At 40.4% G+C, this 15858-nt stretch overlaps 1 protein-coding gene across 1 annotated transcript; it reads left to right on the plus strand.

Annotated features, from left to right (window-relative positions):
- The first annotated feature begins 1874 nt into the window (after positions 1-1874).
- On the plus strand, positions 1875-14452 carry PDK1 (pyruvate dehydrogenase kinase 1). Its single transcript, XM_082484129.1, has 11 exons — positions 1875-2063; positions 5400-5541; positions 7178-7249; positions 7876-8060; positions 8358-8447; positions 8712-8789; positions 10622-10698; positions 11345-11443; positions 12415-12525; positions 13661-13774; positions 13903-14452. The coding sequence occupies exons 1-11, from the start codon at positions 1946-1948 to the stop codon at positions 14041-14043; spliced, it is 1227 nt and encodes a 408-aa protein (XP_082340255.1). The 5' UTR covers positions 1875-1945; the 3' UTR covers positions 14044-14452.
- The last annotated feature ends 1406 nt before the right edge of the window (positions 14453-15858 follow it).

A 15858-nucleotide genomic window follows, 5' to 3' on the forward strand; every position in this document is an offset into this window, starting at 1 on the left:
ATTATAAATTGGTTTTAAGCACAGCAATTCCTAAGTAGGAGTCCCGAACTATTACAAACTGGAGTAGCATGCGCTACTATTTGGTGCTTCTGGGGGATGCCTACAAGCAGTGATAAAGCAAACACTGTCAGCAACCGGTATTTGTAGAATTGCAAAGACGGACAAGCTGTTAGTTTGCCCTGTTAGCCACTACTCCCTGGCCAGAACACAAGCCATTCATTTTTCGGCACAAGATGAAGGTACAGTCTGACTACAAACCAGATGAAGCAACCTAATCCTGAACTACCACTTAATTCTTATATACTATTGGTGTAGTTACTGCTCAGAAAATTGCCTCTGGAGGCAAACTGAATGAATGGTTTCCATATTTCATCGCAACATCAAAACAAAAAAAAGCCCTTAATTGATTATGGTATCTTCATGTCTCTAATGGGAGGTTCCAACCAATCCATCAAAGCACTGAATGGATTAATGTGATAGAAATAGCAAAATAAGTCCTGCTCTAGGGAGGCCATTGGATATCCATTCCTGCCATCAGGTCACGGACAAGCCACAGGTAAAAGGCACGTTTAAAGGAAACCAAACAATACTTAACAGTTGATTTCATATGATAAATTTATGGGGCAAATATAAGTATCCACAATAAAAGAAGCAAATGATATAGGGCCAGATCCACTATTCTACTGTATGGCATACAATTTTGAATTACAGGATTCAACATCTGCACTGCAGCACGTTTATCAGAAACACTTACAATCACACTTAACTGACGTTTTTGTTAATGTTTTGGATACTTCTACCTGAATAGGACAATAAACTGCTAAATACCACTGTTGGGTACCTCATGTTGCATTAGTATCCTAACAGCTGGTAAAGTGAGTTAGTGTGACATACAGCCCACGTACTTTTTAAACCCATAAAGACACGCATTGTGTTCATTGTTGACCGATGCGGGGTACACCTGTAAAGACAGAAGCCCTATTTTTCCTCTTATTTTGTCCGTTTCTCTTTCTCCTGAGCGCCGAAACAAGCTACCCCTCCCCTCGATTTTCTCCTTCCCGTGCCGCGACCCCGCGGCGGGCGCGCAGGGCTGGCGCAGGCCGCGGGCCCCCCACACAGCCAGGCGGGCACCGGGCGCCTCAGTAAGGAGACACACTGTTAAATGGCGGATTACCCCCGCCTCAGGTGAGGCTCTGCCCTCACACCGGCCGGCAGCGGTGCTCCCGCTGCGTTTCAGCCCCGCGGGTAACCCACGCCGGGAGCCGAGTCGCCGCTGCCATCGAGGGGCCGCCCCTCCTCACGGGCCCCCGCCCGGCCGGCCCGGACCCAGACCGCGGCGAGGGGCAGCGCGCTGTGTAGCCAGCGGGACAACCTCCCCGAGCACCCTTCCGCGGCGGGATACCGGCACCCATGCGTGGGCAGCACCTTTCGGCCTCCCTACCGGAGAGCACACGCCGCCCGCCGCCGCCGCCAGGCCCCCGCGGTCCTGGCCGCTCCCCTCGCACCCACCGCCCCTCCGCCGGGGAGGGGGAGGGCGGCGCTGCCTCCGGTTCCCTCACGGTTTCCCGCCGCGGGGACGGGTAAGCGCCCGCCCCCTTGAGTAACCGTACCTGTCCGAGGCTGGGCTCCTCCGGGAAGCGAGCGCCGCCTTCTATCGGCGGACAGCCGAGGCACCGGAGCCTCAGGGGCTGCGACCCTGCCCTCGGGGGCTGGGCTGCTTCGAGCAACCCCCCCCTCCTCCCGCCCCACTCCGCTCCCTCAGAGCCGCCCTCTCCTCCGCCCCGTCGCCGCTGCGTGGGGCTGGGCCGGGAAGAGACGCCCACCCCTTCGGGCACCTCCTCCCGGCCGCGCGGCGGAGGAGGCCGCGGCCTGGGCAGGGGCCGGGGGAGGTGGCGTGGTGGGAAATGGCGGCCGGGCCGGGCTGAGGGGGGACGAGAGCCGCGCCATGAGGCTGCTGCGTGCCCTGCTGCGCGGCGCCTCCCCGGGCAGCATCCCCCAGCAGGTGGACTTCTACTCGCGCTTCTCCCCATCGCCGCTTTCCATGAAGCAGTTCCTGGACTTCGGTGAGTTCCCGCCGCGCTGCCCGCAGGTGTGTGTGAGGAGCGGCGTGGGGTGGGGTGGGGTGGGGTGGGGTGGAGGGGCTCCGGCGCGGCCCCGAGCTCCCACCCGCCCCCTCCCCCCGTGGGCGCGCGCGCTGCCGCGTGCCCCCGCTGTTGCTTACCTCTTCTTAATACTGCCCTTTTTGGCAGAAAAAAAGGTTCTGCTTCCTTCCGGGAGAAGGGAGCCCAGTTGGCTCCTTCCGCGGAGACTGGTATTGTGGCAAGGTTGAAATCCAGCTGAAAAACCTCCAGTTGTTTTTTGGTTTTTTTTTTTTTTTTGGCATCACAGAAGTAGTTTGTTTTGTTCTGCAGAACGTGTTGGGGAGAGGGTGGAGACAGCGGCGAGCACTGGCCCTGTCAGAGCGGTGGCTCAGGACCACCGAGGGTCGGTAAGCCTCTTGCCGGGTACAGCGTGCGCCCCGTCAGGGCACCGCCAACACGTCGTAACCGGGGGCCGCCCCGCGGAGCTGCAGCCGCCCACCACCGCTCCTCCTCGGCCACCCGTCTGCGCCCCGCACGGACACCTTTCCCGGGCGGTGGGCGGTGTAGGAGATGCGTGAGAGAAGGAGCAGGACGCAAACGCTCCGAGCCGTGCTGGGAGGAGTGGGAATCCAGCCTTGAAAATGAGTGAATGGGTAACGGGGTACTCGCTCGGTCTTATGCCCCGCACTGAAGCCACTGGTGGTGCTCCCAGGTCTGACCGACTGCTTGGGAGCTAAAGGGGTCGCAGGAGTTGTTCTGTTGTGCCTCAAAGACTACACAGAGAAAGGTCTTGCGAGTCACACCGAGAAACCTTTTCAAAGCCTGGGGATGGAGCCACACTATAATACCTTCTGTTTCTGTACCCAAGGCCTAAATGTTTACATAGATGCTGTGTATAAACTTTTAACTAGTTAATAGCGGTATTGGGTTTTAAGGTTTTGTAAGTAAAATGTAACCGAGAACTAATCCCAGAACCCCAGACTTTGCATAAGGAGAAAGACTTGCAAAGAAAAGTTTCTCTTGACTATCCACTGTCAATTCATCCATCTATTCAACGTTTCATACATTGCAATAAAATGTATCCCGTATTTAAAACTCCACATTTGTACAGGAACCCCAGCATATATTCTGTTGCCACCATACTTTTAAGCAAAGAGTCTTGCAATTCAGAGTTTGCTTTGACCTCTATTATTTTACCACTAAAATACCAATAAAATAATGCTTACCTTAAAATCAGTGTTTACTTTCAAGGCATAGTATTTCCTCATGTCAAAAATTAGGCTACTTTTTTGCTGTTAGTACCTGAACATAAGGTAAGGTAATCTTGAAAACTTCTTCTCTACCCTCTCTCTTGCTTAAGGATTTAATAATCAATAGTAAAAACTAGTAACAAAGGCAAAAAAAGAGTAGAGTGCACTACTGAGACTGAGTATTTGTCTGTAAGACATTCTGTAGCCATTACAATATGATGGTGTTTTCAGTTTTGGCTCTTTTTTTTGGCTCCTTTCTCTAGAGTGAGAGCAGTCAAAGAAGAAATAAAATCTGGTAACGCTAACATTAAAGAAAAAAAAAAGTCTGGTTCTAGTTCCTCCAGGTTTTGATCTAGCAAATGAAATATTCCATAAGCAAATTTAGGTCTGGATCATATACATCAGTTATTTTGGGTTATAAACGCACAGTAGGAGTCTTATCCATTCTTTGCCTAGGTAGACCACAGTGGCACAGGGAAACAAAGTCATTTGCCTATTCACTGAAGTCTTGCTTACCCTAAAGCTGTCTTCCATATTTGACCCAGGATTGCAAAGATACGGCCTCCAGATACAAAACTAATTTGTGGAATGTCATTTGCTGAGTATATGAGGCATTTGAAGATTATCTTTACATTCTAATACCTTCAGTCTGACTTGTTCATGGAATTTTACCCGAGAAAAGGGAAAGACCAGTAACAGTCATGCCTGAAACGCAATCTGACTAGGGAGAAGAATGAAAGGTTTCTGGGCAGAGGTGATATGTAGACAGCGCATAATACTGGTAAGTGTCACTGGGCAGGAATTTCTTGTAAGCGATTCACTTTTTTACTAAGTTAACTGGCATTCTCTCATCAGTGTAGTTTATGACATATCTGAGTTGGGATGCATTAAACTAAATTACTCCATTTCAATTTGGTGAAGATTTTTCCTGTTTAAGACACTCCTAGATTCTCTTTTCCCATGTCCTTTCCTTTAATCTTCTTCCCCCAACTGCCCCTTGCCAAATGGAAGGAGTGAACAGAGCAGAAACACCAGAGTTAATTTTTAGGAGTTATCTGTTATGAAACACCAAGCCTGAGGTGTTCACCTACTTCACTGCAGCACATGAACAGGATAGTAAGTTTAGATGCTGTTTACATGACACTGTTGAAGTCTAGAAAGAAGTCTGGCTGAGAATAAAGTACATAATTTCTTATCCTCTTCCCCACTCCGGACCCTCCTTTCTCGCCTAGTAAAATGAGCGTTGTGGGAGTAAATTTAGGTCTTGATCTTAATAACCACATTTAATTGCCACCTACACAGATGACACCTTCCTTATAAAAGGACAGGTCAGTTATCAACAGGTGCAGTAATTTAGCTTCTAGCTCTTAAAAATGTAAAAAAATTAAAAAGTAAATGTATGTGAGAACTGCTATTGTAATGGCTAAGCACAGTCGCTGTCCTACTTTCATTTCTCTCTCAGATTCACGTGACTTCATTCATCCATCTTCTGTTCCTTTAAGACAGTGAATTTAAACTACAACAGATCGAGCTGAAAATGAGATAAATATTACAGAATTTTATTTTCTGAAAGTGTTCCCATATGAGTTATGCTAATTCAGTAAGATCAGTGATCAGGGAGGGTGTATGAGACCATGATACTTTCTCAAGCATCCTTCCCATGGTTTCCTGTGCTGGTTTCTTTTGCCTCTCCGACATGCTCAGAATGACATACTGTTTGATCAGTGCTAGTTACAGTCAATGTTTGCTGCAAATAAAATGAACGATTTACATGGATAGAAGCGATATTTAAGTTGAATAGTATGTGTCTGCACCTATTGCACTAGTTACTCTTTATATATTGAAGATTCTTCTTACCACAACAGGACCGGTAAGTTTCAATATGAGTTTACACTTTGACATATAAGTGGGCTGCTGCCATGAAAGAAACATTGGCTTACCAGACTCCCCGAGTCAACTTTAAAACAAAACCACAGACCTCTTATGCAAGAAAGTAAGAGTTTGTGTAGTTCTCTACCACAAGTATTAACTTTATTCTGATGTTGTCACATATTTATTTTGGTCTTAGGATCTGAAAATGCTTGTGAAAAGACTTCATTTATGTTTCTGCGACAAGAGTTGCCTGTGAGATTGGCAAACATAATGAAGGAAATAAGCCTGCTTCCAGACAACCTCCTAAGAACACCTTCAGTTCAGCTGGTGCAGAGCTGGTAAGAACAGTGTCGTTTCATACCTTTAAGGGTGACCTTCTGCATATACAGAAGTTGGAGGAACTCATTCTCTTCTACAGAAAGAACATTTCATGTGCTCGTTACATGAACATCACTTATTTAGACTGAGTAACTATCCCAATCTGACATAAATCAGAAAATAAATGTACAGACTTGGAAGAAAATTTTAGGAGCAATTAGACAACCCACAAGGGAATTAAAAATCATTAAGTACTGCAGATAGTCATGTTTATGAGAATTCAGTAAAAACAAAAATCCACCAGAAAAATGTTTGGTAGGTGACTTATCCAAAATGAAGTTAGTTGAAGAAACCAACAGAAGCAGGCAAATGCATAAAATGCTTGCAAAAGACAATAGAAACCATTTAAAAGACAGGTTATTGCAGATTGAGAGTATAGGTGTAGAAAATATGAAGAAAGAGCAATAGGAAGCTCCCAAAGCCAAAATATGTAAAGCAACAGAAAGAATAAGAGGCTACTAAAGTAAAAAAGACTTCGAAAAGTAAAATTTGCTTTTAAGTGAGGAACTTACATATAAGCATAAACTTTTGCAAGATGAAAGCAAAACAAAGAGATTGCTTGGCAAGTGCTAAAGGCACATGGCTATCTGGAAAGGCTTTTAAAGTTAAAGATACTGGAAAGTCTGCCAGTGCATAAGTGGGATTGATTACATGACTGAATATAAAAAGAGCTATCAATGAAGATGAAGGCTTTTAATTAACCAGGAATGCTTAAATTCTCATGATACTAAGCGACATTGATCAAATGGGAGATGAATTCCACTTGGACAAATGCAAAGTAGAGCACAGAGATGAACCTCCTCTCCCTGTATGTTTGCTTGCTTACAATAGAAAAAGAAATTTTGGTATTTTTCGGGGGATATTTTTCTGAATATGTTATTTGATGGGCAAGAAGGCAAATAGTGTTAGGAATTAAGTAACAAATGGGGAGGGATATAATTGTACCACTGTGTTAGCCCATTATTCCTCTGAATTGCATGCAGTTTTAGTCACTCCATCCTGAACAGAAAAGACCAAGCGGGATAATCAGAGGGTTGGAACAATTTCTACGTGAGGAGAAACCAAATAGAATTCTTCAGCTTAGAAAATACACATCTAAGGAAAGAGATGGCAGAAATACTTAAATCATGAACAAGCTGGGAAGATTTTCTAATAACAGGAACTCGCTGGGGCTGCAAATAAGTGATCGCCTACTGGGTTTAGAACACAAGGAAGATCTTTTATGCATTCTAATTAAATTGTGGAATTCATTGCTCTGGAAATTTTGGAAGAAAACATCATGAAGAAAACATCATGCCCACAACCTCTCTGGGCAGCCTGTTCCAGTGTTCTGCCACCCTCAAAGTAAAGAAATTCCTCCTCATGTTAAGATGGAACTTTCTATGTTCAAGTTTGTGCCCGTTACCTCTTGTCCTAATACTGGGCACCACTGAAAAAAGACTGTTCCCATTCCCCTGGCACCTTCCCTTTAAGTATTTATAAGCATTGATAAGATCCCCCCTCAGTCTTCTTTTCTCTAGACTAAAAAGACCCAAGTCCCTCAGCCTTTCAATTGGTCATTACAATTGGTCTTTGTAATGTTTCTTTCGTTTAAAGGTATGTCCAAAGTCTTCAGGAGATCCTTGATTTTAAGGACAAAAGCTCAGAAGATTCAGGGGCAATTCATAGGTAAGGATTTGCTGTCACATATGTTAATATTACGTTAATATTATGTAGAAGGACTGGCAAGAAAATGATAGCTTAAGAAAACTTTCAGCTATCCCCAAACTTCACGTAAGAATTGCAGTAATGTCACCCTTTGTCCCTAAAAGGAGGGTACATTAAAACAAGAAACAAAGCACTTTTATGCCATATCGTTCTGGTCAGGGTGTTTTTTGTTACACTGAAGAAGCTATGGATACATTAAAGGACCAAATATTTACCAATTCCGTACTTGTAATATTGGAACTGATGTATGGAACTTTTCGCCTGTGGAGGAGGCTTGGTCAATTGCCAAGTTACAGGTATGGGATGATCTGCGTGAAAATGGTTGGCACAGTTTTCTCTTTTTCTTGGAAGTAATGAAGATAATAAATAAATAATTATTTTATAAGTAATCAGTAATGGTTGATTACTGATTTTTTCAATGCTAGTCACTTGAAATATGCTGTAAAGACTGACCTGTCGTCTTATTGCTGTAGGCAGACCTGTGGTATTTCTGTATGTAACAGTCTTCATTTTTGTGGGCAGATACTCTGTTTGCCAGACTATTAAATCCACGTGAAAGAGAAATACTAACAATGTATTAATTTTAGTTTTACAGACACTGTGATAAAAATCCGGAATCGACACAATGATGTAATTCCTACGATGGCTCAAGGAGTCATAGAGTACAAGGAAAGCTTTGGCATTGATCCAGTGACCTCACAGAATGTGCAGTATTTTTTAGACCGTTTCTACATGAGTCGCATTTCAATTAGAATGCTCCTTAATCAACACTGTAAGTGCCATTCTTGAAAGGAGGGGAAATGACACCTGTATTATGTCAGTGTATTTTCCTTTCATTTTTAAGTCCCTAATATGTACATAAGTGCTTCTTAGAAGTACACTATTTGCCTTGCTATTTATAAACTCATTCTTAATACAGTTCTTAAAATATTTATTAATAGTAGGCTTTCAAGTATGGTGAAGATTGGAATTATAGATTGCCTATAAATTTCTATTTAGCAAAACTGAAGACACAAACTAAAAATATAAAATTATATCGGGTATTAAATAATATTTTCTTTTTTGGCAGCATTACTGTTTGGTGGGAAAATTAATCCAGCTCATCCAAAACACATTGGAAGCATTGATCCTAGCTGCAATGTTGTTGAAGTTATTAGAGGTAAATTCATCAGATAAGAACAAGAATCCTGAAAACTTATATGAATGTCTATACTGAGAGCCAATACACATCTTGATATTCATGTACTGTTTAGTTCTTTCCTACCTGGAGCAGAAATTTCATTTCATACCCAGTTTTTGTGAGAAAATACAAAATCTCCCTGACAATGCACAGTTTTCAATTTTTGTTTTTCTTTTTGGTAAACTGTAAAGGAGAAAAAAAAAAGTGGAGAGGGAAATGTAACTTTCTGTGTTTTTATTATAGATGGCTATGAAAGTGCCAAGAGACTTTGTGATTTGTATTACATGAGCTCTCCAGAACTCATCCTTGAAGAGCTGAATGGTAAGTGAATATGGGAGGAGGCACTCTTGAACATAGTGATGGCTTCTAAAGTAGCTGGTGGTGAAATGTTCTCCTTCCAGTTTTCATATAGCTAATGTGTTTACTGTCATAAATAGTCTTTTTAGGGTTTCTTTTTTTGGTTTTAAATCTGGCAGAAGGCTTTCCCTATTCCTCCCTTTAATTAGAAAACTGAAACCAGTAGAAAAGTTTTTGACAGTACAGTTATTGATATAACAGATTTTAGCAGCCTCCTTCCCTCCCTAAGGTTCCTTGTATGCCTTCACCCTACACTGTCTATTGCATTTCACCCTTTCTACATTCCTTGTGATACTTTAAAGATTTATACTAAACATTCCATTCTGATTTCTCTTGCTTATTCAGTGACTATTGTGTGCTTGTAGTTGTAATTAGATATAGTACACTCAAGTCATGGTAAAAATTATTTGAACTCATCGGCTGTGACTTGAAAAAGCAGTTTACAACTGTGTTGCTGTGAACTCATAGGTCAGCTATTCTCCTCATATTCCTGCTGAATGCTAAAGAGCCTTTCTGACACTGCTCGCTAGAGTACTTTTCAGGACACTAAATGCCAAGTTTGGACAGACCTACAAAAACAAGCAATCAAATAGCTTCTGCAAGTAATTGCAAAAGCTGAAGTACAACCACAGTAACTTGGGCTATGAAGCTAAAGGCAAAGAAAGTGTGGCCTTGACTACACATTCCAGATCTTTCTTCCTACTGTACCTGTCATTCTGTATCTAGGTTATTCTGTATCTAGGTTATCTCTCCATCTTTGGAGCATCACAGTAAAAACATTTGTAGGATTGCAATCATGCTAGCTAATTCTCTGTACCGAGAAGTCATTTAATGGTACTCCAGAAGCCAGAACAAATAGTTCAGTTTTTACAAAAGGAGTGACCTTTTGCTCAATGAATTGTGAAGGTGAGTTAAACCTGATCCAGGCCAAATGCACATTCCTTGCCCACAGCTGAGAGTGGAGACCATTATTTAAACCTTAGGCATGGGATATGGGGGTGGAAGCATGGAGGGAAGCAGTTAAACTGAGGACAAGAACCTGGCATATTTCAAAGTGTGATTCTCCCCCCCCCCCCTTTTTTTTTTTATTTTTGCTGGGTACATAATTTGTTCTAGATCTTTTGACATCACTAGTCTTCAACATTTATGTTCATAAAGCACTGGTCCCTAACACAGTCTGGTGGGAAATTATTAATTTGTTGAACTGAAAGAACCTTAAGAGCTAGCAGAATTTTCTGAGCAATGTTTCCTTAATTTTTGATATAATGAACGTGTTCCCATGATATATTTTCTACAATTTATTCTTTAAAAAATGTTTGAGAACTATACCAGTTTCATAGACAGAATTGTCTATATAATTTTTGTTAAGGTTTCTTGTTAGAAATCAGCTAATTTCTAAATGAACACTAGAATAGGCTGTGTACAGTTTTTCTCTATATCCAGTCTGAACCTCTGTTATTTCATCTTACACTCACTGTTTCTTGTTCTCCCACCACCTGAAGTGCCTGACTCTATCTTCATGATAAACTCCTCATAGATATTAGAAAACAATTATTATGTGCCCTAACCAGTGATGCCACAGTGGGTTTTAAGATTAATTTCTAAAGCAGCAAAGCACATTTGAAAGTCTTGAATATGACTTTTGATTAACATACAACTTTTCAAAAGATTTCTGTTCATATTTTCCTTCTCTTGTACGTTTGTATTGTTGAGAGAATTTACATTTTGAATCACTGCAGGAATGAATAAAAGAGACCTAGTTTTCTATTTAATTATTTAGACCCTCTTTTCTCCAGCTAAATCAACAGGACAGCCCATGCAAGTGGTGTACGTGCCATCGCATCTCTATCACATGGTTTTCGAACTTTTCAAGGTCTGTGTGCTTACCGTTACACAATTCTTTTATACACCTTTGTTTAGTGAGATTGTATTTGTTTGACTTTTTGAACCAATTCTAGATAGCAGCGTGTTTTTGCAAGTGCAAACCTATCGCTATTTGACTGCAGGAAGATACCTAAATTGTACTGTTTGTCTAAACAGTAACTGCATAGAAAATGAACAGCTTTGGAAGATGTATCTCCTTTGCCTAGCCACTGAATACATCTGACACCTTCTGAGTAGACGGCTTTGTAAAAAAATCTTAAAATGTATAAAGACATTAGCTAATAAAGCAAGTTAGAATAAGATACACAATTTCTGGGACATCTTCAAATCTGGTATAATGTGTAACAGGTCCTACAGAGCTTTCCTCAAGCAGTTCAGTCCTAGACTTCTCTTGATCTTTGTGTCATATTTCATTGTAAAGAATTCTACAAATAAAATTGTACATTAAAATATTGTTTCTTCTCAAAAAATTAAATATTTGAACTCTGTGTAGTCTAATAACCTATATTAATACTGATACCGAATAAATCAGAAATTCTCAAATAGGTGATAAAAAGAACTTTCCTAAATTGATGTTTTAACATAATATAACGAAGTGGTAAGAACAGAGTTTAAGTTATACTTGAAAATTGCAGAACGCAATGAGAGCTACCATGGAACATAATGCTGATCGATGCATTTATCCTCCAATTCATGTACACGTCACGTTGGGAAATGAGGATTTAACTGTGAAGGTACCCACTTTTTTGATTCTTTTGAAGGTTATTTTGATTAGTTTGGTTTTTTTTCCCCTCTCACAGGCAGCGTATTACTAACTTTAGCTGCTGATCTGGTTCCAACAATAGATTGTATGTGATGATGTAGTATGCAAGTAATGAGATCATTATGGAATTTCACATACTGCATCAGTAGGAAATCCATGGCGAGGTTGCACAGTCACACTGAAGGCTCTGTGTAGAAGTCTATGCTTTTGTCAAGTTCATGTCTAGCCTAGCTTATAAGCAACCACGACTAAAAATACAGTAGCATCTTTATACAATTGTAGTATCAGCATTTTCTATGTGACAATGACAGAGCTGTACAGGCATGAAACAACTGAAGAAAGGGAAATAAACATTGTATATTCTATGCAAATCAAACCAATTTAAAGTACGGTTTGCAGAGGAATTTCTTCTTTTTCTGTACAACATCCATGTTGGATTTCAAAGACCAACTGCAAGCACTGGCTTTTTCATGGGTCTAACTAAACCGAAGTAGAAAAACTCTTCTGACTTGCTCCTTCAGTAATAGGTTTTAACAGATTGTATTTAACTGGCAGTATTCCTGAGGAATAAAGATAAAAATACAGAGAACCTGGCACTTGCTAAAAGGGATAAATGCTGACTTGAGACAAAATTGAGTTATGAGCAAGATACAAGCAATGCACAATTTAAGTAGAATTTTCTTGCTTTCAAGAGATTATGAATGCTTCTTATGGTAGTATTTTATTTAAATGGCTCGGATAAGTAATGAAAGGAAAGGATTAATCTCTCTCTCTGGCCATTGTTGGAGCTGAGAGATGAGTATTTAAGAAAACTCATAATTTAATAGGGACAACTTTGTATTATGTTTTACCTGAACTTCCTCTGGATCATTGTTTGAGAGAGGCTGTCTTTCCTAAAATTGTATTCAGCGATGTAATGCTACATGTTCCTTCTTGTTCCAGATGAGTGATCGTGGTGGAGGTGTTCCTATGAGGAAAATTGACAGACTATTCAACTACATGTATTCAACAGCACCACGTCCACGTGTTGAGACGTCACGAGCTACACCTTTGGTATGCAAATCTTTTATACCTTGTCATCTTGGATATGTTTAATTGTCACAAAAGAAGTCATTTAGCCAAAGCTATGAAGTACTGATTTTATAGATACAGTGAGTATCACCTTTTGGATCTTATAACTTAATTCAAATATTTTTTTCTGGAAATAACTGGAAAATTGCATAAAATCCTAAAATACTAAAAATTATTTCAACTTGTTCGAGATTCTGTTTTTCTTTACCGAATATAAAGACCACTTAACTATGTGTGTACTGCAGTAAGGTTAAGACTCTGAATTCTTTTTGTGGCCACTGAATGAAAGGAAAAATAATTATAGCAATGATTTTGGATCAAGTCTATAGTTTGATTTGTACTGTATAGTCAGTTGTACTATCCCCCAGCAAGGATGCAGATGTGACAGGGCATATGAAGAATCTCCTTTGGTCTCGTGTGAACTTAACAGATGCACAAGAAATAAAGCCTTAGGTCTCAGTAAGAAGCTCCGACCAGTTTTCCTGAATTTATTTTCTCACATGACATCATTAAAAATGTGTTTTTTAAATGTATATAGCGTTCTGCATCTATATGACTGTGCAATTTATTAAACACTAGATCTTTACAGAGAAGTGTTGTGAATGTTCATTGAGTGATTACCTCTAAAATTTAGTAGATTAAAAAAAAATTATACTTAACATTTCAGGGCTATGTCCTGCTACTGCAGACAGGGCTTGACAGAATTTTAGTGTAAGCTACAAATTCACAGACATTGCTTCTTGAACCTTTTTTATATATACTGATGGTGAAATGCATCTGACTTAAATACTCAGGGTTCTTATGATTAGCAGCTCCATGAGGCATAAGACAGACTCAGTACAGTTTTCTCTAATGGCGTCATCTCTTATTGAAAAAGCTACCATAATACAAGAAGTGTTATCTAGCAGCCCTGTCTGACAAAGGAATAAAACTGTTTTCTTGTAGTCACAATCATCCATGCATTCTTCTGTGTCTGGGGGCATAATAAATTAACATTCGAACTCTTTCTCTTACTGTCAAACATCATGCTTAGTTTGTCTGTTTACCTATTAAGTTAAAACAGAAACCACCACTGATAGATGCAATTAACGAAAATACACTTTTTCTCCCGGATCAGGCTGGATTTGGTTATGGCTTACCCATATCACGTCTGTATGCACAGTACTTCCAAGGAGACCTGAAACTGTATTCCTTAGAAGGCTACGGTACAGATGCCGTTATTTACATAAAGGTATGATGTTACACTTTACCGTTTTAAATTTATCAGCAACTATAATCTAACTGCTAATGGAATTCCTTGTTCTGTTACTAAAACTTTGATTAAAAAGAATAGTCAGCTACAGTCTTCTCTACTTACAGGCCTTATCAACAGAATCAATTGAAAGACTCCCCGTATATAACAAAGCAGCCTGGAAACATTATAAAGCAAACCATGAAGCAGATGACTGGTGCGTGCCAAGCAGTGAGCCAAAGGACATGACCACTTTTCGCAGTATATAGCTTTTTCCTCAGCAGTTCCTAAGAAGTAGGTATGTCTGTAAAGGGAATTTAAAAGACCTGATTTGCACCAAGATGCCGAGTCATACGTGAAAATATTTTTAAGTGGAGTAACTCTTTTCTGGAATAAAAAAACCTCAAATAAAACCCATGAGAACCCCCAAACTGTACATACTTTTAAATTTTAAGTAAGAAGGTCACACTTAATTTGTTCCACTTTCTATTTATGACTACTTTCAGCAGCTAAATCAAGGGAGCAGTAATTTCAGGTTTTCTAGGGACCAATGCAATCTATTTCATATCTGGTGAGAAATGTATTAATTCATATGATCACAATTGTTTTTTAATAGACGAACTATTGAGAAAGCTCACCAGAGCATTTTTCCATTATAGAATATTACAGATTAATGAAAAATTCATGCCAGAAATACTGAGGAGTTCATCGCTATACTTTTGCACCTGTATGGCACTTTCTCTTCTTTTACCTTAAGCATGCTGAAGCTTAATTTTGCAAAGTTAGATGTGTTACCTACATCAAGGTTTTCTGCAGCTGTAGAAATCACGCAGGTCTGTAGGGATAAAAGAAAAATCTAGCTGCTACCACTGGTATAATGTATCTCAGGTATCAGTCATATTTCTTTGGTTATAATGTGAATATTTAATACGTGTGAGAAACTTCTCTTGCCATGATCATTGTGAATTAGCAAATAGTGTTGGCTTATGTAAAGACATGTCTTGCATTTGCTTATATTTCTATAGGTAATACCAAAACACAGTATCAGTGTTCTAGCCCTAGTGAGGTCTCAGGCTCTGGGGTATGCCAGGTTACAGCTGTAAATGGAAACTATTTTAATAAACAGATTTTTAAAATTTGCTCTTACTAGGGCATCTCTATTACTTTGACAATAGAATCTACCTTCTCAGGAGTATTTAAGAAAAAGTGGAATTAACAGTTTTTGAAAAATACCTTTGTATTTGTGATGTGCTTCTGGTCTCGTTTATGTAGTAACTGGAAGTCACCCTATAACATAAATAAGGTAAGCAGAACGTGTTTATCAGTCAAAGGCGAACTGTCAAAACATACTGGGGAAGACAGAGAGGGGAATGAGTATTACATTTCAGGTACAAAGTCCTTCTTTTAATAAAGGATTCAACTTCTTTTAATGCCTATTGTGCCAGCTTTGTTTAAATCAATCATACACACCTATGTTGCACCTCGATCTCTGTCATTCCTGAACATTTTAGGAGTGATGCAGTTAAATACACTGAGAACTAATCCTTTTCTCAGTTAATTCATCGCATGCAATTCTGTGATGTTTGTTCTGTAGCAGACATGTAATCCCTCTCAGAAAGAATAAGCATAAACTTTGCTAGTGTACTGGCTCTGCATAGAGCAGAAGGTGATTGCACAAGTGAAGAGAATAGTTTGTAAGTTAGGAATTGAAGTCATGCTATTCTAGTTGTAGCTGAGCCAGATGAAAGATTATCACCTGCTACCTCCCTAGCCTAGTTCTGCAAAACACTAAAATGGTTTTATACCCTCATGAAGCTAACGTAGGTCACTTTAACAGGAGTGATTTACAGAATGGGCCATATACACAGTTAGACTGACACTCCGAGGGAGGATTATTCTAGCTTAATTGCCACCAGAACAGTACAGTTACCTGCTCCACTCAAGCTTGTGGGCACTTTGGGAGGTCCCTATTTTTCTTCTTTACAAGGATGTGAGGTGGTGACTGGCCTGCCTTCACTCTGCACAGCTACAAACAAGGAGAATCTATAGCTGTTCTCTTCTTCAGCCCTGCAACAGGATGCGTG

The sequence above is a fragment of the Vanellus vanellus genome (assembly GCF_965231255.1).
Source record: "Vanellus vanellus genome assembly, chromosome: 5".
Classification (NCBI taxonomy): Eukaryota; Metazoa; Chordata; class Aves; order Charadriiformes; family Charadriidae; genus Vanellus; species Vanellus vanellus.